This window comes from Bufo gargarizans, chromosome 3, assembly GCF_014858855.1.
Source record: "Bufo gargarizans isolate SCDJY-AF-19 chromosome 3, ASM1485885v1, whole genome shotgun sequence".
NCBI classification, from domain to species: Eukaryota; Metazoa; Chordata; class Amphibia; order Anura; family Bufonidae; genus Bufo; species Bufo gargarizans.
The window spans coordinates 593,312,022-593,335,873 of NC_058082.1; the positions used below are offsets into that span (position 1 = coordinate 593,312,022).

At 44.7% G+C, this 23,852-nt stretch overlaps 1 protein-coding gene across 4 annotated transcripts in view; it reads left to right on the plus strand.

Moving 5' to 3' along the window:
- Positions 1–23,852, plus strand: part of TIAM1 (TIAM Rac1 associated GEF 1) — a 216,092-nt gene that overhangs the window by 69,115 nt on the left and 123,125 nt on the right. For all 4 annotated transcript variants that reach the window (XM_044284404.1, XM_044284405.1, XM_044284403.1 and 1 more), the window contains 2 exons: positions 11,264–11,350; positions 20,501–21,471. In XM_044284404.1, the coding sequence (XP_044140339.1) occupies positions 20,512–21,471 (960 nt within the window). In that variant the 5' untranslated portion in view covers positions 11,264–11,350; positions 20,501–20,511. The remainder of the gene's footprint in view (positions 1–11,263; positions 11,351–20,500; positions 21,472–23,852) is intronic.

Sequence of the window (23,852 nt, forward strand, 5' to 3'; positions counted from 1 at the left end):
GGATCCTTGTGCATCTCCAAAGTGGAAGAGCGTTGACAGGCTTACAAGACAATAGACAGGGCTTTATTAAATGTATATTCTAGGCTGCTCTTAGTAATGATAGGCTGAAATTGGTGGCATGCTTACTGTAGTTAACATTCTGGTTAAAGGAACCACAAACCACTCCATGGCTGATGTCTCTCTGATTTTCCTCCAGCTTATTTATTGCCACCGTTGTAATTTGGTGGTTTACTGTGGTTTATAACTTTCTAGAAGGATGATTAGATAACTCTGAGCTTTTCTCACAGTTTCCTCTGTCTTCTGCTGGTAGAGTTCCCAGATATGTGTGCGATGACGCCCAGTCCTCGCCATGATCCAAATAGTACTGCAGAAGGTTACGCTCTGTCATTTAGGTGGAAAAAGGATCCCATGATCTAATCTTCTTAAAGGGGTCATCCCATGAAAAATATTCTAACCAGCACCTGGATCCGCATACTTTTGTAATTGCATGTAACTAAAATTTTAACATGGAGATTGAGCTATTCAGTAAAAATATTTATATAGCACCACCTACTGTTTGTTTTCTTCCCCCTTATTTCTGTCCACCTCGCTGAGGTGGACGCACATGCTCAGTTCCATTCTTCAACTGCCTCCTGAGCTGTGGTAGGGAGAGATCTGAAGTAGAAAGGACACACCCCTGAGCTGTGATATGGAAAGAGCTGCAGCAGAAATAACATGCCTCCCCCCCCCCTCCCAACTTCCAGTGTGATAGAAATCTAGCAGAGCAATTAATGGGGAGATCTCTGGATCCATGTGAGGTACAGGGCTGGTTCCAGCTTCTTCGATAGCTGATGGTACAAGCAGTAGAAGACTGGACAGATAGGTGGGAGTAACAGATGACTGCAGGATCAGTCTTTACGGACGGGTTAGAGTGTAGTCTGTTAATTAGGCTCTGTTCACACCAGCACTAGTCATTGCCATGAGAATAACAAAGCAAACCGTTCAGGTTTCCATTCAGGGGTCTGCTCCGATATCGGGGAAAAAAAGTTCCGCATGCAGGACCTCCTGCAGGATTGGACAGAATTTCCTACTGTGACCCAGAACGGAGCCTCTGATATAGATGTGAACTTAGCCTAAGGGCTCATGCACACGACCGTTTTGTTTGGGTCAGCATTTTTTGGGGGTCGAATGCGGACCCATTCACTTCAATGGGCACCGCAAAAGATGCAGGACAGCACTCAGTGTGCTGTCTGCATCCGTTGCTCTGTTCCGTGGCCCTGCAAAAAAAAAAAAAAAAAAAAAAACAGAACATGTCCTATTCTCGGCCTGTTTTGTGGCCAAGAATAGGCATTTCTATTATGAGCAGCCCGTTCCACGCAGCAATCGTGTTTTGCGGATCTGCAATTTGCTGACCACAAAACACGGAGCGGTAGTGGGCATGAGCCCTAAGATGCATAGGAGCTGTATGGCCAAACTCTTTTTAATGAAGATAATTTGCAGTTTTTTTTCTGCTGTGGGTAAAAGGACAATTTTTCTCCTAGACATTTTTGATAAATGTGGCCCAGTAAGAACTTGGATGTTTGAAGCCAATTTTTCTGCCATTTACTTGTCATATACTTTTGATGTGCAAGCGCTGACCAGACCAATGATAGTCCTACAGCTGACTAACATCTGATCTCCGTGGCCTATCGTTTCCTAATCTCTTGGGCCTTTATAAAGTTTTGACCCTTGAAGTTAAACCCACAGAACTTTCTGCATTCTTGCCGACTTCTGGCTCTTTCGGCCAGTTCTTCTATTAATCATCCACTGCGCTCCTTCAAGCTCGCGGGGGAAAGTCAGCCGCCTGATGCTACATTGTTCCTGTTACTTCCTCACAGAAAAACCTTTTGAACCGACCCCAAGAGGTTTAATTCCTTTAACAGCCTGGACTTAACACAAACTGTAACTACTTCACACTGTGCCTGGTGCTTGCCAATATGTGGACTTTGGTAGGATCAAAGATTGGCTGCTGAATAGCCCCCCCCCCCACTGCTTCTGAATTACAAGCTGGATGCTTATTATTTGATTGCTCACCTAATTACAGTATTCTCGCATTTAACCCCTTCATCCCTCCGGGCTCTTTGTTTTCAGATTGAAGTGTAGTGGGACAGTAATTGCATGTACGCAGACGAGCCTTTTCTTAAAGTTTTGCTTGTGTTTTTCTTTTGATCATACCACTTACACAGTGCTGTTGGGGAGGGTGCGTATATATACGCATGTTTGTGTACATGTATGTGTGTGTATATGTGTATATGTATATATATGTATATATATATATATATATATATATATATATACATACATACACATATACATACATACATATACATACATACACATATACACATATATACATATACATATATACACATACATACACATATACATATACATATACATATATACACATACATACACATATACATATATACACATACATACACATACATACACATATACACATACACACACATATACACATACACACACATATACACATACACACACATATACACATATACACACATATACACATATACACATACACACACATACACACACATACCGGGAACAGTGCAGTACATTGTATAGTGGCTGTGCTTGGTATTGCATCATGGGACTGAGCTGGAGAAAGACTATGGGCCAGATTTATCATTACACTTACATCTTACTCCACTTTTACATTTTTTCCTTTTGGCTAAGTCAGATTTATTAATAGTCCTTTAAAGGGAACCTGTCACCGGGATTTTGTGTATAGAGCTGAGGACATGGGTTGCTAGATGGCTGCTAGCACATCCGCAATACCCAGTCCCCATAGCTCTGTGTGCTTTTATTTGTCTCAAAAAAACAATTTGAACGATATGAAAATTAACCTTAGAGGAGTCCTGTCCCCAAGATGAGTCCAGCGTGAAGGAACCCAGCACCGCCCTGCATCCTCCGAATCTCCTTCTTGCTCCACGACGTCACAAAGCTAGATCGCCGCAATCTCCCGATGCGCGAGCTAGCGCATGCGCAGTGTGGGCATAGTGTTCCTTCCCTGTGCTGGCATCAGCCTCAGGTAATGAACTGCGCATGCTCTAGCTCGCGCATCGCGAGTTTACGGCGGTCTAGCTTTGGGAGCAAGGAGGAAATTTGGAGGATGCGGGGCGGTGCTGGGCTCCTTCACGCTGGACTCATCTCAGGTTAATTTTCATATGTATTAAATCGTTGGTTTTTTTAGATAATAAAAGCACACAGAGCTATGGGGACTGGATATTGCGGATGTGCTAGCGGCGATCTTAGCAGCCCATGTCCTCAGCTCTATTCACAAATTCCAGGTGACAGATTTCCTTTAAAGCTACATGCACACGAACGTAAGGGCTCCGTGCTGCGGACCGCAAATTGCCAGCATCTTCCAGCCAAAGTAATCTACCTGCAAACAATTCTAGATCATTACCTGGTTTAGAAGAATTCGAAAATATAGATTCACCAGACAAATCTGATGAAAAAAGAAGAAAAAAAAATTGTTGAAAAGGTTAAAAAAAAAAAAGGAATCTGTTAAAGTGTAATAAGTGTGTGTATAGTGTAATCTTTTAATGTGAAGTGTATTTTTTTTTAGTATCTTTTTATGTGTGTCCCTTTTTAACATCCATCGTGTCATCTGTTCGTGGGATCGCCGCATGTGGATATACCGGTAGGACCCATTCAACTTAAAATGTGGTCTGCAATACCCATCTGACTGTCCACACTGGTAAAAAATAGTGCAAGCCAGTGTGTTTTTATTTTTTTTATTTTTTTTTTGTGTTGGAGAGGGATGTATAGAAAAACCAACTCTAACTACAACTCCGTAGTGCTTCTGTGGGCTTTTGATCCTTGCCTCCGTTCTGCACCGCATTTCCTGGATTGCGGATCAATTGAAGAGAATGGGTCCATCCATATCAGTGGTCTGTGGTGCACATTATTAATTCAAGTAAAATAATGAAAACTAATTTATATTGATTAACATTTTGAAATAAATTCAACATTTTTAAAAGTAAAAAAGATAAAAAGAGTCTTCTGTTTGATGCCAATGTAATAAGCGCAGGAATTTTTGCAACTTTTTTGAATTGTCGCAATAGTAAATCTGTCTAGAGATTGATTTACATAAGAAAACATGCCCACTTTCAGAAAACTAGCGAGCATAGCGCAGTGCCAAAAGAAGTCGCACATTTTTGCACAGTTTTACCGATTGCGCAAAATATTGCGTCTATTTCATGCCATAAATTTGACTTTAGCTAATGATAAATCTGGCCCTATGTGACCAATGAATATAGTGTTACTGGCTAAGGAAGAGGCTATGGCAGACCTCTGTGAAGACCTAACAAGATTGACAAAAGGTGTGGATCCTTTGCATGCAAATCCCTCCATTTTTCATCTGTTATAGGGAAATGAGGTCATGTTCGCCATGATGGACTGGGGCTGATGAGAGCTCTCCATTCTCATACACAGAGCTGTGGAGTATCCCTCTAAATGCTGCCTGCTGTTATAACGGTTCAGATGGAGTTGTCGTCTTTGTGTCCTTAACCAGGGAGCTTGGAATTTCTGTCCGGTTGACAAATGTTTTTGTCAATTCCTTCCATAGATTCCATTGCCCCCCTGACTCCATGTTAGCATGTCTTTAGCCTGGAGGTGCTTTGTGTCCTCGTCTCCCTGGCTGAGATTTCTGCTTGTTCTGGAGAGCTCTTCCAAGTGCAGGATCTTCACACGGTGCCTGAGGCTTCAGCAGAAGAGATGTAGCTCGTTCCTAATGCACTGCGTGGCTGCAGACAGATGACACAATGAGGATGGAATAATAATCGTCCTCCATCCATCTCATGCTTTGTCACAGTCTATATGTGTAGCATGAAAGCGGTCTACGTAATATACTTGTCTTGTGGACAGTCGAAGGATTCAGAATTGTGTGTGCCTCCTCATTTTAAAGGTCTCATCAAGGGTTAGAAAGACTTGTCTACTTTTTTCTGGAAACTGCACCAAACTTGTCCACCGACCTTGCAGATCAGCTCTATATCAGCCCTCACACGACCAGCGGAAAGATGTGATGTTTTTCTAAGGGGCAGCGATTTTTGAATGTCTTTCATAGGCTCAAATTTGACCCAACTGAAGACCACCAGTGAGACTGTAGAGTATCAGCTTGTACAAATTCTTTCAGGCTAGAGTCTCCAGCCATTTTTAGTTCATCCCTCCATTGAAAGGTCCAAGTATTTCCAGGTTCCCCAAAAATAAAATGGTGCCCCCTCTTTCTACATTTTGTGTGGTATTGCAGCTCTGCTCTGTTCACTTCAACCCATGGCCAAGGGTTGGAGCCATTTCTGAACAAAAGCAGCCATGCTTTCTTTCTAATCTTGGACAACGCCTCTATTCCATACATGTAAACTGTTGAAGGTTTACATGATGCTGAAGTAATGTGAATGACATTCTCATGAGTAATTTAATTTCTTAACCCAACCATGACTGCTAGTGATGTCACTCTGACCATGAATCTCGACAGTCACTCCATGAATCTCAGTGATGTCTCTCTGACCATGAATCTCAGTGATGTCACTCTGACCATGAATCTCAGTGATGTCACTCACTCCTGATGGTCGCATATCTTTATCCTCCATAAAATAACTTTTTTTGTGATTCAAGAGTAACCTTCTCCATGTTGTATTAAACTCGCTTAGATTTCCTGGGGGGAAATTTGTCACAGTTTACTGGTACTTTAATTTTCACTAATTATGTGTTTGGAACTTTGTATGAATTGTCACCTACCTTGTTGTTACAATTCTACATACTAAAGGTCCACAGGTTGGTGACTAACTTGTTCTCGATCATTAAAGAGGACTTTTTTCACCGATCCTGACATTGTGCTCTAAGTATACAGACATGTAGAGCGGCGCCCGGGGATCTCACTGCACTTACTATTATCCCTGGGCTCCGCTCCGTTCTCCCGCTATGCCCTCCGGTATCTTCACTCACGAAGTTATAGTAGGCAGAGATTTCAGTCACTAAATCATGGTAGGCAGAGTCTGCCCTTGTTCTTCTGTAGAGCTGGCCAATCGCATTGCAGAGCTCACAGCCTGGGAGTAATTACCTCCCAGGCTGTGAGCTCTGCGCTGCGATTGGCCAGCTCTACAGCAGAACAAGGGCAGACTCCGCCTACTATAACTTAGTGACTGAAATCTCCGCCTACTATAACTTAGTGACCGAAGATACCGGAGGGCATAGCGGGAGAACGGAGCGGCGCCCAGGGATAATAGTAAGTGCAGTGAGATCCCCGGGCGCCGCTCTCCATGTCTGTATACTTAGTTCACAATGTCAGGATCGGTGAAAGGTCCTCTTTAACTATTGTGAACATGTCCACCGATTAGTGGACAAATGAGCAAAACTCGTTTTTGTAATTTTTTGCCTTTTAAGGGTGGATTCCTATATCTAGCCATCCATTGTGGTTTCCTCCTGATGTTGTATGGTAATGCCAAGGAATACTGGTACCCCTGATTCCATAGTTTTCCAAATCTCCATATATCAAGGGATTTTCCAGGATTTAGTCCTTTTTTTTTACTTTTGTGAGGTACCTAATTAAGAAATCATACTCCCCTCCGATCAGACGCCCTGTCTTTGTTTAGCAACCTTCCGGTTTCTAGCCTGCTTACTTTCAGCCGGGGTATGGACTGGTTTATGTGTGCTGCTACAACCTGTGACTGGCCTCAGTGGTAACGTGTCTCCAAGTGGTGCACGATATGCTGCTTGGGGGCACGTCACATCTGAGACCAATCATTGGCTACAGCACCGGACGTTACCCCCATCTGGCATCTTGCTTAGCCTGTGACATCATGTTCATTGGTCACATGGCCTAGGCATCTGTGTCCCATTCAGATGTATAGGGCTGAGCTGCAATATCAAGCACACGTGCTATACATTGTATGGCGCTGTGTTTGGTAAGCTGCGAGGAGGCCACGGTGCTCCCGTGAGGCCTTCTCAGACATCTGATCGGCCAGACCCCCCCCCCCCCCTTCCCCCTGATCTGATATTGATGGCCTATCCTGAAGATAGTATTAAACGCCTGGACAAGCCCTTTAAGAAGCATACAGAGCTACAAAAGAACCTCAACGACTTCTATGGGTGCAGTATTATGGCTCTGTATAAAGGTGTATGAAGCCGTAGTACAGTATACATCAAACCTTACTGTTACTCATTTTTTTTATTTTTTTTGTAGGAATTCAGTTCCCTGAAAATGTGCAGAAATGAGTTTCCGCCAAGTTTGCTTTTAAGTGATGTCTATATTCAGCTTCATCACCGCTGCTTCTGATGAGCTTCTGCTCCAAACTTTATTTCTGAACTTATAATGAGCCAATTACTGCGGCACTCGCATTTCCATAGAACCAGACATTTTCCTTTTTGAATGTAATAATTTTATTTGTGATTCCATAAATTGAGCTGATTATTTGTTCCTGATTGCTTGATTGGCCGATTCTATTATGTACACTTCGGGGAAGGATATTCCTTAAAGGGGTTGTCTGAGTTATTTATGTTCTTTGTATGTTTCTAACTAGGCAAATATAAGGACTTTACAATTCCCTTACTTTAGCTCCAGTTGCTCCTTTCTCAGATTTCACTGAGGGTCACATGACCTGTGATGTCAGCTTCTCTCCCTGCTCTGATGATGTTTCATGCACAAGCCTGAGAGAGCAGATATATGCCTGTACTCTGAGACTTCACTGTGCTGGCCACTTACTGCCCTCTCCCTGGATTGTTGGGGGGAAAAACATTTAACCCCTTCAGATGCACAGACACGGGGCTGAAGGTTTTATTGAGTAGCTGCAGAGGAGTTCTGCAGAGCATTGCACAATAACAGGTAGGGGGAAGATCCTGTGTGTATCAGCAGTGTCTTTGTACAGCTGGGACTTGTAGTCCTACACATACAACATACTGCTGAGTCTCCCAGCAGGCAGACATATAACTCAGGGCAGGACTTGTATTCACTCCCTATGCAGAGCAGGGGGATGGGCAGAGATTGTTGTTATTGCAGGTAAACAAAGGGCCAGAAGAGAACCAGGGAAATGAGGAAATATATATTTTTCTGCCTAAAACTTGCTTAGTTACCGTATATATTGCTGCCTATCAGATTTACTGTGCTATATATTTTTTTTTTTCATAACTCGAACAACCCCTTTAATTATCTGATAGATGAAGACCCTCCTACACATTTCACTATCCTGCGCTGAACCTACCAGTCTTGGAGGAACCAGCCTACAATTGAATGTGTATGATGAGCTCCTATCTGTGTTGGGAAGAGAAGGATCGGGGGCGTTGACTTTCGATGCCCAATCCTTTTGTTCCTCCAGGGGATGACCTGCCACCATTGGTATCAGGCAGCGTATTTCTCCTCTCTCTGCATTGAAAACACTCATGCCCAGCCAAACCAAGTGCATATGTGTATGGTGCATGCATCTTTATACCCGCCTCACTTGTTGATTATCTGAAGGAAGGTGGTGGCCCTTACCTGCCCCTCAAGATGTTTCAGTAGATATGCCTACAGGAAAGAAAATGACTTGGCTAATATTAATATGCTTCTAAATGTGTAGAACTGCAGTGTCGTTCTGTATGTGTGACCCAGTGAATTCCCTGATATTTAGACTAGAGCTCCACTTAAGAGTTGTCAGAGCTGATCCCGGACATCCCTCCATCTTCACCCAGGCAGCCCTCCTGACTTGAGCATCGGAGCAGTTTATGCTCTGATGCACTCCTTTGCCCTGCGCTAAATCGCGCAGGGCAAAGGCATTTTTAGAAGATCCGGTGGCGTACCGGGGCTCTCCATGAGGCTGCCAGGAAGCCCGGTGACGTCACCGGCACTGATGGGCGTTATTTAACGCTGCCCTAGCCAGTAAAAACGGCTAGGGCAGCGCTAAAGCCCGCCCATCAGAGCCGGTGAAGTTACCGAACACACTGCCGGGCTCCACGCCACTTTGTTCATACTCCTGGGCTCCCTTAAGTGGTCTTCTGATACTTGTCCTGTAAACATCTGGTGTGGACAGACTGGATCACGTGTGCCGCTTCAACCAATGACTGGCCTCAGCGGTGATGTCACTGCGGGGTCATGTGCCATTTGGGGACTCGTCACTGGTGTGCAGTGGCGAATGTGACCATGTCTGTCCGCTTACAGGACCGGGAATGGAAGACCACTGAAGGGAGCCAGTGAGCTGGGTCGGAGCATGGGGTAGCAGCTGAGTATGATTATTTATTTATTTTTGCGAAAGATACAACAGGTTGTATTCCGGAAAGCTGGACAACCTCTTTAAAACTGCTGGAGTAAGCCAAAGGCCATATATTTCTTTGGTAACATTGGCTTTTTGTGATGGCACAGTTGGCCTGGTCTTTGAGTAGTCCCAGGCACAGATACGCCATGCTGAAATATAGGTCGTGTCCACCTAAGGGGCCGTTATCAGACATTTTAGGTTATTAAAGGGAACCTGTCACCGGGATTTTGTGTATAGAGCTGAGGACATGGGTTGCTAGATGGCTGCTAGCACATCCGCAATACCCAGTCCCCATAGCTCTGTGTGCTTTTATTGTGTATAAAAACCGATTTGATACATATGCAAATTAACCTGAGATGAGTCAGAGCTTGAAAATATGACTCTTCTCTGGTCACACAAGTAAGATATGACTCTTTTATGTTAATTTGCATATGTATCAAATCGTTTTTTTTACACAATGAAAGCACACAGAGCTACGGGGACTGGATATTGCAGATGTGCTAACGGCCATCTAGCAACCCATGTCCTCAGCTCTATACCCAAAATCCCAGTGACAGGTTCCCTTTAAGTGTCTTACAACAGATCTCTACTGGATGTCGCCCTTCACCAGTTCTGAGAACCTCCAGAAAACTGTATAAAGAAGGATTTATTCCCTCACAGTGCAGGGATGCCTGCAAGAGAATAGTGGTTTTTGCTATTATTTTGAAAAATCACATTAAAAAAAAAATGCAAAAATACAGATGACGTCCCACTGTAACAATGCCTATTTTTGTCAGCAAAAAAAAAACCCACATGTCCTATTCTTGTCTGATCTTTTTGCACAGCCGATGTGTTGTCCGCATTTTTCGCGGCCCCGTTGAAATGAATGGGTCTGTGTGCAATCCCCCAAAAAATAAATAAAAATGAGGTCATGCAAATGGGGCCTTAGTGTGTGAACAAACTCGAACTACTGCAAAGCTTTGTGGTCAGTGGGAGGACCACTTCAAACTTTAATATATGTTTTATACACTTTTGTTCCTCCATCACATGCGGTTTAGGTACACAGGGTACTGTCAGGGGCTCAGTGCATCCACTTATCAAGGAGTCAAGCACTTGGCAGATCTGATGTAATTTTTTCTATTCTTGCTCCTCGCACCGGGTAGATGAGACTTGTCAGAACAGACTCCCACCACCGCTCTATTTTTACATGTGCAATCTGCTGTTCTCTACTTTGCACAGTTGCGCTTCCTCACAAACCACTCCAAACCTGTATTTTCATTGTGGGATTTGGATGTAATGCAAAGTTTCCTGAAGACTGTCACATTTTTTATTTTTCAAACCAGGAACCCTTCACTGGGAAGTTCCTTTTGAGCGAAAGCGATTGTGAAATTTCTTGTCTCCAGTGCAGGGAATACAACGGGATTGTCTCCCCTGCCATTATGTCACCTCATCGGTGCCGCCTAGTGAATGGAGTGCAGGCGGTGTGCTTTCATTTTTTTGGGGCACGATTTGATTGCCAGAATGCATTATGGCGGAGAACATCCCTGTAACCTTACGTTGCGGTGGATATTAGCATTGATCCTCCTGGATGTTGCGGTCGGAGAGATGTCAGGGAAAAGGAGCCTTCGCTCGCCGACGCTTCCTCAGCTATGTGCCTATTTTAGAATCCGCTCCATAGTAACCGCCCTTTCTTCCCTCCTTTTCCTCCCTCAACACAATACACGATGTCTAGGCTATATGGATTCATGTGCATAAAAAAAAAAAAAAAAGTTTGCATTCAGATTAGATTATATTTTTTTTTTTAACTACTCCCCATGTCCTCCAGCTTTATCAGACTTATTAATAGTTCTGGATTGGTAGTTAAACCTTCCCTCCCCCATCCCTCTGCCTAACTAATTGCAGAATGTAACACATCTGTGATGGTGTTAAAGTTGCAGGGAGGTGCAAATACAAATTGTATGCAATATTTTATAAAAAAAATTTATTTTATATTTTTTTTCATTTTATTTCAGGACTCATTCAGCCAAAACAAGAAATGAATGACCAGGAAGCAGAAGGGCCCTATGTCGAGTGATGCTGAATACGTTCTTCTGCCAGAGGTGACTGTCCTTCCTGTATGCGGGGATGATGTGATGCGGGATCATTTCCACTTCATGTTCAGAGTTTTAAACCTTTTTGTTTGACTTCTTTTTTTTTTTTTTTTTTTTTTAGTACGGAAACCTTTTGATCCCCGAATCTTTAGGGTTCGGCTACAAGGTGGTGTTGGTCTCATGACATCTAGCTTATTTGTAATTTTTGCGGTTTTATTTTATCTTCATATTGAAGAGTAAAAATGTTATTGCATGGAACCCATCAACAAGTTTGCTAGTGGATTATACGGTCTTAAGATTTTAAATACGACTTGTTTGCTTTTGGTTTTCTTATCATATAATGAGACTTTTATGGCAGTCAGTACGCCATGAAAATGTATGAGCTAGGCAGAACACATGAGTAAGGCTACTTTCACACAAAAAAGTTTCTGTTTTTAGTCCTCGTGTCCTTCTGAATGCAAAGAGATCCGTTAAGGATTTATCAGGATGTCTTCCGTTCCGGCAGCATTCCGTTTTATGATCGCACACAAAACCAGTTGCAAGCTTCGGTTTTGTGTCAAGTCATAAAAATGAGAGGAAAAAAAAAAAACCGATCCGGCACTTAAAACAATGCAAGTCAATGGTGACGGATCTGTCAGCCTAAAATAACGTATGTATCTAGTGACTGATCGTTTTTTGCCGTTTTGATTTCGCACAACCGCATCCTAATGGAACGGATGCATCTTGATGTGCAAAAGAAAAAAAAATGTATCCGTTTTTAAATCCGGTATCGAAATCCTCTGCCTGATGCAATGCAAGTGTGAAAGTAGCCTAAGGCCTCATGCACACGACCGCTGTTGTGTCCCGTGTCAGTTGTTCCGTTTTCCATGATTTTCTGCGGACCCATTGACTTTCAATGGGTCCGTGGAAAACTCTGCTAATGCACCGTTTGTCATCCGCGTCCATGATCCGTGTTTCCAGTCTGTGAAAAAAAATGACCTGTCCTACAACGGTTCGCGGACCCATTCAAGTTAACGGGTCCGTGAAAAAACATGGATGCACACAAGATTGTCGTCCACATCCGTTTTTTTTCCTATAATTTGCATGGCAAACTAAACTTAGATTTTATTAATTTTTTTACTTTCCTTGATGTTTGGAGATCCTCCAAAAATAAAGGAAGACACACGTAAACAAAAACGGACAATGATCACGGATACAATGGAACCCCTTTTTGCGGACCGCTGTCGTGTGCATGAGGCTTTACCCTGTAGGTTACCTTAAAATAAAACAACCCCCCCCCCCCCACAAAACTAACACCTGCTTTGGGCATTTTACAGATGATTATGAAGTCTGCAGAGTTAAAGGGGTTGTTTTGCTTCAGCAAATAGCATTTATCATGTAGAGGAAGTTAATACAAGGCACTTACTAATGTATTGTGATTGTCCATATTGCTTCCTTTGCTGGCTGGATTAGTTTTTCCATCACATTATACACGGCTCGTTTCCAGTAGTTACGACCACCCTGCAACTTGGCATCGGTGGTCGTACTTGCACGGTATAGGAAAATAGGCAGGCCTATGTGCGCTCCTACGGTCCCGACCACTAGAGGCTGGCATTTTTTCCAATAGTATGCACGCACGACCACCGCTGATGGATTGCAGGGTGGCCGTAACCATGGAAACGAGCAGTGTATAATGTGATGGAAAAATGAATCCAGCCAGCAAAGGAGGCAATATGGACAATCACAATACATTAGTAAGTGCCTTGTATTAACTTTCTCTACATGATAAATGCAATTTGCTGAAGTGAGAGGACCCCTTTAGGGCTCATTTAGACGGCCGTATGCTATCCGCAAAAATGCGGATCCGTTTTTTGGCGGATTAGGCTACTTTCACACCTGCGTTGGGTGCGGATCTGTCTGGTATCTGCACAGACTGATCCGCACCAATAATGAAAACGCTGGTATCCGTTCAGAACTGATCCGTTTGCATTATTCTTCTTTTTTTTTTTTTTTTTAAGTCTGTCAAGACCGATCCGTTTTGACTTACATTGAAAGTCAATGGGGGACGGATCAGTTTTCAACTTCACCATATTGTCAGTGAAAACGGATCCGTCCCCATTGACTTACAGGACGGATCCGTTTGGCTCCGCATCGCCAGGCGGACACCAAAGCGTTGCAAGCAGCGTTTTGGTGTCTGCCTTCAGAGCGGAATGGAGGCGGAACGGAGGCCAAACTGATGCATTCTGAACGGATCCTTATCCATTCAGAATGCATTGGGGCTGGACTGATCCGTTTGGAACAGTTTGTGAGAGCTCTGAAACGCATCTCTCAAACGGAATTCAAAACGCCAGTGTGAAAGTAGCCTTAGATGCTGACCCATTCACTTCTATTAGGCCCTTTTCTATTCCACGGTTCCGCAAAACAAATGAAACATGTCCTATACTTGTCCGTGAAAATCAGGACATGGCCCCATTGAAGTCTGAATGCTATCCGAATGCTATCCGTTTTTTTGCGGACAGCATACGGCCGTCTGAATGAGCCCTTAATAAGGTTTTGATGAGTCGGCCACAGTGCATTCTATAGCATTGCATATTCAAAGTATTAACTTGGAGCCACACAATGAAAATATCACAAATAACCAACTGCTTGCTGATGGTTTCCAGATAGCAACAGATTTATATATTTTTTTTTTTCAAAGGTAAGATAGATTACATAGATGGTCGCTGTTTGTATAGATGTTAGTCGCAGACAATATGTAATGCATCACATAGACTGTAGTCAGTACAGTCCCGGGTCTGGAGATTGTGAAACTTTTTTTGTGGACTATTGTGTATTTGTGTAAATTAGTATGTGTCAGTCCCCAGGTATTAAAGGGGATTTCCAGGGTTCATATACTGATGACCTAACCTCAAGATAGGATAGCTGATCAGCGGGAGTCCTTCTCCCGGAACTCCCACCTAACAGGTACTCACTTCAATGCAAAGACGATCTTGTGTCCCCTCTCCTGACATCTCTGTTTTAGTAACTACCTGCATCTGGAGCATCTATTCTTATTACTCTATATTGTGCCATTCCTCTATTATTCTTTCTAAACATTCTGAATGAATTGTCAGCAGTTTGCAAGAAGGTCCAGATGGGTGTTACCAGTTGGGGCGACTTCTGCCACAGGCAGCACTGATTGCATAGTGTCAGACTGCGCAGGGACATCCCCCGCATTGGAAACCTTCACTGCAAACTGCTAGCAATTTATTCATAACCTAACAGGAATAATAGAGGAATGGCACAACATAGAGATGCTGCGGAATCGTTATTACATGGGGGGTGCAGGTAGTTACAGAAACAGCCATGTCGGTAGAGGGGGCAGCTCCTCTTTAAACGTATTGACCGCTCTAGTGGTCATTTAGGCCATAGTCTTGGGGGAGAATAGTCCCTTTTTTCATCTTTGCCTTAATATTTTAAGCCCTATCCCATAGTTTTTGGGAATATGCACAGTAATAATACCGTAGAAGGTGCACAGCTTATGTATATATGTGTATTTACTGTATGCAGTGACGAGAGGCCCATTGTGAGCCCCGTCGGTGCAGTTGAAGCAGACGTTCAGCCGGTCTTTCCCTATCGGCATTGTTCTTTCCCATTCAGAGGTTATACGTGGAAAAGCTCTCTACGCCTGAATCTACCTCAAGGGGGAATGACAATGTCCTTTTATGCTCCTGCATCAGCGGCCTCCTCGCTGGTCACTCTGCCTCGTCGAGACTCTCCGTTATAATTGAGGTCACCCATCCATTATCCCTTTGAGAACTTCCCTTATAGTTTCCTTCATCCGACGGACCGATTTGTGGCAGACGCTGCAGATAGCTGCGCCGTGCCCGGATCGGGGATGCGGCAGAGCGAGTTTTCGTGACGACCTGCTTTATTGTGCGGCTTCTGATTGTTTTTTAAAGTTAAAAAAGACACGTTACTGAGAAGAACAGTTGGTCTCATCCACAGTTTTTTTTTTCCCCCCCTCCCAATTTTTAATTTTTCCAATATTTTTTGTGTAGTTAACTTTTTTTGGACTAGGTAAAGGGTTTTTCTGGTACTGATGGACTATCCTCAGAATGGTGAGGGGTCTGACATCCTGTCCCTGTCCCATCCTATCCCTGGGGGCCCCGTTCACTTTGCAGTGGGCATGGTGGGGTACTGCGGCCCATCTCCTAGTCATGTGAATGGGAGCTGAGCTGCCTTACGCCGGAGCCTTCCATCCACTGTATATAGTTTCTGGTTCCATCGGCTGCCCGAATCAGCTGACAGGTATTGAACTCCTAATGATCCGATATTGATGACCTCTCTTTAGGATAGGCTCTCAATATCTAAGTACCGGAAAAACCCCTTTAATATACACTCATTGACAAAAAAATAAAAAATGCACCCGGGTAAAAATGTAGGATTGTTTCAGGCAGATATGTAAAGGATTACAGCTGTGATCTGAATAGACACTGGGTCTTGCCACAACAAAGCAAACATAAAAAGGCTCTCAGAGGCTACTTTTGGACAGTGTACCTCTTGGTGAGAGATTGACTGCTAGGCATGCCTCAATGATGCACTCTAAAACATTCTACCCAGTTGTCCAGTATTTGAGAGGGGCACATCATTGGGCTGAGAGAAGCAGGAAGCTCATTTGGATGAATTGCCCGCCATCTAGACCTTTCTGACCGAGCTGTTGGGAGGAGTGGTTAAATGAGGGCACGCACACACGGTGAGCAGGCGCCAAACAGACCAGATAGGCCACCAGTAGAGAGGATTATTTGATTCACTGACTATCACGAGCAGCTCTCACAGTATTCCTTGTCCACCATCCAGACACAGATGGCCCCTTCATTACATTTCTGTCTCTGCCCGGACCAGGTGCTTAACAGAAGTAAATTCTTAATTTGCAGTGGTGTAGTGAATGAGAAAGCTGGACTGCTGCGGACCGGAACCGCCCAGGTTCTGTTTGGGATCTGACGATGGTTGAGTTTGAGTATGGAGGACTCTTGGTGAGCACTTCAGTCCTGCCTTTGCTGTGGAGCGACACACTGCCCCAACCAAGGGCGGATTAAGTGCACGATAGGCCCGGGGCTGTCTACCCAACTCGGGCCCCTCCCTCCATCTTAGTTTTATTTTTTTTCTGTATGAAGAGGCTGCGGTGCTTCATGAGCGCCACAGTCTCTTCCTAGGCCATATGACATCACATTCATCGTTTACATGGCCTAGCTGCGGCTCAGTCCCATCTCAGTGATTGGGGCTAAGCTGTAATACCAAGCGCAGTGCTATCAAATGGACAGCGCTGTGCTTTATAGGAGCAAAGAGGCTGCGGCGCCCGCTGGGACATCGTAGTCTGCTCAAACAGCTGACTGGTGCCAGGAGTCTGACCCCCACCATCTCCTAACTCTGAGTACAGCTGTCATAGATGTTACCTGCAGTTCTATGTAACTGCTACGTTATCTGCACACAGAAAGTTATCACTGTTATCTGGGCTGTTACATAGGACTGCAGGTGACAAATTACAATTTTAGTTGCCAAATTTAAAATACATAGTCAGGTCCATAAATATTGGGACACCCACACAATTCTAACACTTTTGGCTCTATACACCACCACAATGGATTTGAAATGAAACGAACAAGATGTGCTTTACCTGCAGACTGTCAGCTGTAATCTGAGGTATTTACATCCAAATCAGGTGAACGGTGCAGGAATTACAACAGTTTGCATATGTGCCTCCCACTTGTTAAGGGACCAAAAGTAATGGGACAGAAAGTCTGGAACGCATAGACATCACCAGACGCTGGGTTTCATCCCTGGTGATGCTCTGCCAGGCCTCTACTGCAACTGTCTTCAGTTCCTGCTTGTTCTTGGGGCATTTTCCCTTCAGTTTTGTCTTCAGCAAGTGAAATGCATGCTCAATCGGATTCAGGTCCGGTGATTGACTTGGCCATTGCAGAACATTCCACTTCTTTCCCTTAATAAACTCTTTGGTTGCTTTTGCAGTATGCTTTGGGTCATTGTCCATCTGCACTGTGAAGCGCCGTCCAATGAGTTCTGAAACATTTGGCTGAATATGAGCAGATAATATTGCCCGAAACACTTCAGAATTCATCCTGCTGCTTTTGTCAGCAGTCGCATCATCAATAAACACAAGAGAACCAGTTCCACTGGCAGCCATACATGCCCACGCCATGACACTACCACCACCATGCTTCCCCGATGAGGTGGTATGCTTAGGATCATGAGCAGTTCCTTTCCTTCTCCATACTCTTCTCTTCCCATCACTCTGGTACAAGTTGATCTTGGTCTCATCTATCCATAGGATGTTGTTCCAGAACTGTAAAGGATTTTTTTGATGTTGTTTGGCAAACTCTAATCTGGCCTTCCTGTTTTTGAGGCTCACCAATGGTTTACATCTTGTGGTGAACCCTCTGTATTCACTCTGGTGAAGTCTTCTCTTGATTGTTGACTTTGACACACATACACCTACCTCCTGGAGAGTGTTCTTGATCTGGCCAACTGTTGTGAATGGTGTTTTCTTCACCAGGGAAAGAAGTCTTCGGTCATCCACCACAGTTGTTTTCCGTGGTCTTCCGGGTCTTTTGGTGTTGCTGAGCTCACCGGTGCGTTCCATCTTTTTAAGAATGTTCCAAACAGTTGTTTTGGCCGCGCCTAATGTTTTTGCTATCTCTCTGATGGGTTTGTTGTGTTTTTTCCGCCTAATGATGGCTTGCTTCACTGATGGTGACAGCTCTTTGGATCTCATCTTGAGAGTTGACAGCAACAGATTCCAAATGCAAATAGCAGACTGGAAATGGACTCTGGACCTTTTATCTTCTCATTGTAATTGGGATAATGAGGGAATAACACACACCTGGCCATGGAACAGCCGAGAAGCCAATTGTCCCATTACTTTTGGTTCCTTAACAAGTGGGAGGCACATATGCAAACTGTTGTAATTCCTGCACCGTTTACCTGATTTGGATGTAAATACCCTCAAATTAAAGCTGACAGTCTGCAGGTAAAGCACATCTTGTTCGTTTCATTTCAAATCCATTGTGGTGGTGTATAGAGCCAAAAATGTTAGAATTGTGTTGATGTCCCAATATTTATGGACCTGACTGTATGATTACGATAAAAAAAGACTTGGAGGAGAAGATGAGACGCAGGTCACAGTAGTGAGCCATTTCTACAAATAGAGGAATACAGCACCACATACCTTTTACATCCAGTGACATCTCCTGTCATGTAGATCCTCTCTTTCCTCTTCTCCTCCGTTTGACCCAGACCACCATGACAAATTCTTTCAGCCGCATCTCGTCTCTTCAGAGTTTGTTACACAGACACGTTAGATTTCTCATAATTGGGGTCATTTATCAAACTGGTGTAAAGTAGAACTGGTTTAGTTGCCCATAGCAACCAATCAGATTCCATCTTTCATTTCCAAAGGAGCTGTCAAAAATGAAAGGTGAAATCTGTTGCTATGGGGAGCTAAGCCAGTTCTACTTTACACCAGTTTGATAAATTATCCCAAAGAACCCTATAGTATCCACAGCAGTTATAATGTCCCCTAAAGTGCCCCCAGTAATAACACCCTATATTTTGCTCCAGGTAATAATGCCTGTATAGTGTCCCCAAAAATAATGTCCACTAATAGCAACTTCCCCATATAGTAATTTCCCCCACACTGCCCTCCCATGAAATAATTTCCACCACACTGCCCTCCAATGAAATAATTTGCCCTCACACTGCCCTCCCATGAAATAATTTGCCCTTACACTTCTTCCATAAAGTAATTTGCCCCCACGAGAAATGTTGCCCCCACACTGCCCCCATGAAATAATTTGCCCCCATACTGCCCCCATTAAGTAATTTGCCCCATGTAGTAATCTGCCCCCAGGCTGGAGGCCGTCAGTTTATTTATTTATTTTTTTACGGTATTTTTGACTAACATGCTGTAGTTTTTATTAATGATATTTTTGTGCAGTAGATTTATTTTAATACTGAATGCACTGAAATCAGTAGAATACGGGTCTGTTGTAGTAACATGCTTAGTCATTGGCATGAATCTAATGCGAGCATTAATCCTTTACATTTAGAAAGTCATTTAGTTTTAATTAGACATTGGCATTTGTGTTGCCGGTGTGACATGTGTATTCTAATTGCTCTGTTGGAATATATTAGTCTTTCGTATCCACTGTCCTGTCTGTATTCCTTTAATAATTAGTGTTGTGCATGTATTAGCTGCATATTATATCACGTATTACAGAGTTGACATGGTTAATAGGATCTTTGGTGTACTTAAAAAAAAAAAAAAAAAAAAAAAAAAAAAAAAGTGCTAACATTTAGTTTTGTTTTTTAAAATATTTCACCTCTCTACTGAGATTTAATTGCTTGAATTTGTAGGCCCAAAGCCTGAGGCTGTACCACGGAGATATTCTAGTGACCTCAGTCTCTATCAGGTGCCATCGTGTCATAGAGACCTTACCTGGATTCAAGACGACAAATGCAACACTATCTACACCCCCCCCCCCCCACCTTCTGAATTTTCTGTGAGGTGCAGCGTTGACCTTGGATGTGAATTCATAAACATCTGCATCAATATTAAATTCAATTTATGGTCAACCATTAATGTGAATGATGAAGTGAATCCATAAAACATCTCCTAATGGTGCTGCTCCTGACAGAAGGAGGCATGTTGTCATCAAACCTTTTCAGTAGTGCAGCCTCAGGCTTTTGGCCTGTAACTTCAAATTGCCACATTTTAACTTGCACTTGTAGTGTCAGTAGCTGTTCAAAAAAACTTTTGATATGTCATGTATCAAAAAATCTTTGATTGGTGGAGATCTGAGCGCTGAGTCCCCCACCGATCTCTTGAACGAGGGTAGAGAAGTGCGCGCATGTCTTGCTCTGTCTCCTCACTACATGAGACGGCTCCATAGAAGTCTGTGGGCCCCTCTCGATTCTGACCTCTGCAGCAAGGAGTGAGGGTGCAGAATATCCGCACTTCTCTCCCCTTGTTCTAGGGATTGGTGGGGGTCTCAGGACTTTGACCCCCACCAATTAAAAAGTTTTAATATGTCTCTATTTTTTTGGGAAAAGTTAGCGATGCTTTCAGCTGAATGCCAATTTTTACCCTCATTCCTAAAATTATATTTTCTCTCTTGTTTTCAGACGGTGAAATCATGGGAAACGCAGAAAGCCAAAATGTAGAGCAAGCTTTGTACAGTAAAGAGCATCCAAGCTTGGGCCGCAAGCACACCTCTCGCTCTCTTCGTATCTCCAACAAAGGTTCGCGCCGTACGAGGCATGCTTCTTCTGGGAAACCGGTACACCGTAATTCAGAAGTTAGCAACAGGTCAAGTAGTACCCCCAGCATCCCACAGTCTCTTGCAGAAAATGGCTTGGAACCCTATACTCGGGACGGCATCCTCGATGACTATGATAGCCGAGGATGGGCCGACATGGGCATGAGACCAGTTTCCTATCACACAGATTCTTCCGTCACTCCTAGTCTGAACAGCAGCACAGTCCTCACCGCAGCGTCCGTACAGAGTATGCAGGACTCTGAAGAGGGTAGACTCTACGGGGAGGAATCTGCCTATTACCCCGATGGAAGCAGTCGATCTCAGCTGTATTTAACCAACGGGCCCAACCTCTTGGACGCTGCCAGTTTTAAGAAGAAACGCTCAAAATCCGCAGATATATGGAGGGAGGACAGCTTAGAGTTTTCACTCTCGGACCTGAGCCAAGAACACTTAACTAGCACCGAGGAAATTTTATGTTCCACCGAAGAGAAGGATTGCGAGGAAACCCTAAGAGCTGACCCGGGAGACTCTACCACCCAGTTGGACTCTTCCCAACGTGCCAACTCTTTAACAGACTTGTACCCACAGAAAAGCCAGCTTGCCACCATCAATGGTGTCCCCAGGAAAAAGTTCATGATCTACTGTCGAAACTTGGTGTCTCACTTGCCAGAAACCGTCCAGTACAAATCGTCGCCCCCTTCGGCCAATGAGGCGCCGTCCTACAGCAGTTATAACACCCTTCCCTGCCGAAAGTCTCACTGTCTTTCCGAAGGTGCCACGAACCTGACCCTCAGTCACAGCAACAGCATGCACGGGCGCAGGGCGAAAACTACTCAGGTATGGGTTTGTCTTTTAAAACTGACGAAAGTTTTGAGAATATTTGCAAAAAGTGTATAAAAGTCTGTAAATAAAATGTAAAAGAAAGTTAAAAAAAAAATGTATTTCATCCAGCAACATTGCTACCACCACATAAGTTGTCACCAAGCTTTCCTCAGCTCCTGAATGGCACATCTCGCCAGCACTCCGATGTCACTGGATTTACCAGTCAGGACTGTAGAAAGCTGGGTGGCCATATCCTCTGCAACCTGTGATTGTTGGTATATTGGGCGCCACCCGGCTTTGTTAGGCATCGGGATAGAAAGCAGCTGAATGACACTTTTTGAAAGCCTAATAAAAGAATGGATCTCGTAGACATTACGTATGGGATAATGCGCCCCCTACTGTAAATGAATAAGAATATTAAAATTTCAAGAGGAATTCCATAACTATATAAAATCACAAGGCGGCAGACAGAGTATACATAGACTGAGGACCAACTTAGTCTACTTTTACACTAGCGTATTGGCTTTCCGTTTGCGAAATCCGTTCAGGGCTCTTAGAAAGCGTCCAAAACGGATCAGTTTTGCCCTAATGCATTCTGAATGGAAAAGGATCCGCTCAGAATTCATCAGTTTGCCTCCGATCAGTCTCCATTCCGCTCTGGAGGCGGACACCAAAACGCCTACATGTGGTGCGGAGCCAAACGGATCCGTCCTGGCACACAGTGTAAGTCAGTGGAGGCGGATCCGTTTTCTCTTACACAATAGAAAACAGACTTTGAATGGTGTTCAAGATGGATCCGTCATGGCTGTAGAAGACATAATACAATCGGATCCGCTCATGGCGGATGCATGCGGTTGTATTATTGTAACGGAAGCGATTTTGCAGATCCATGACGGATCCGCAAAAAACGCTAGTGTGAAAGTAGCCTTAGCTGCTACAGAACCTCTTTATGAAGTGTAAGGAGGAGATTCCTGTCCACCATTAATAGATATTAAATTGATGTGAAAAATTCTGTTGCGTCATCTTGTTGAAACAAAATGATGTCCTGCGGCATCGGGGGGGAAGCATAATGCTGTCCTGCTGCATCTGGGGATGGGGAGGAGCATAATGCTGTCCTGCTGCATCTGGGGAGGGGGGGGGAGCATAATGCTGTCCTGCTGCATCTGGGGAGGGGGGGGGAGCATAATGCTGTCCTGCTGCATCTGGGGAGGGGGGGGAGCATAATGCTGTCCTGCTGCATCTGGGGAGGGGGGGGGAGCATAATGCTGTCCTGCTGCATCTGGGGGGGGGGGAGCATAATGCTGTCCTGCTGCATCTGGGGAGCATAATGCTGTCCTGCTGCATCTGGGGAGGGGGGGGAGCATAATGCTGTCCTGCTGCATCTGGGGAGGGGGGGGGGAGCATAATGCTGTCCTGCTGCATCTGGGGGGGGGAAGCATAATGCTGTCCTGCTGCATCTGGGGAGGGGGGGGGAGCATAATGCTGTCCTGCTGCATCTGGGGAGCATAATGCTGTCCTGCTGCATCTGGGGAGGGGGGGGGGAGCATAATGCTGTCCTGCTGCATCTGGGGAGGGGGGGGGGAGCATAATGCTGTCCTGCTGCATCTGGGGAGGGGGGGGGGAGCATAATGCTGTCCTGCTGCATCTGGGGAGGGGGGGAGCATAATGCTGTCCTGCTGCATCTGGGAGAGGGGGGAGCATAATGCTGTCCTGCTGCATCTGGGGAGGGGGGGGGAGCATAATGCTGTCCTGCTGCATCTGGGGAGGGGGGGGGGAGCATAATGCTGTCCTGCTGCATCTGGGGGGGGGAAGCATAATGCTGTCCTGCTGCATCTGGGGGGGGGAGGAGCATAATGCTGTCCTGCTGCATCTGGGGGGGGAGGAGCATAATGCTGTCCTGCTGCATCTGGGGGGGGAGGAGCATAATGCTGTCCTGCTGCATCTGGGGGGGGAGGAGCATAATGCTGTCCTGCTGCATCTGGGGAGGGGGGGGAGCATAATGCTGTCCTGCTGCATCTGGGAGGGGGGGAGCATAATGCTGTCCTGCTGCATCTGGGAGGGGGGAGCATAATGCTGTCCTGCTGCATCTGGGGAGGGGGGGGGGGGAGCATAATGCTGTCCTGCTGCATCTGGGGAGGGGGGGGGGGGGAGCATAATGCTGTCCTGCTGCATCTGGGGAGGGGGGGGAGCATAATGCTGTCCTGCTGCATCTGGGGGGGGAGCATAATGCTGTCCTGCATCTGGGGGGGAGCATAATGCAGTAATAATGTGCAGTAGTAACTGTATCATACACTGCAGCTGCTAAAGAACCTCTTTGCGATAAAGCATTACATATTACTCAATTCTTGGTAACTTCCTGCAAAGTGAGACTTCTCTAGCAGGCAGAGATAAGCAGT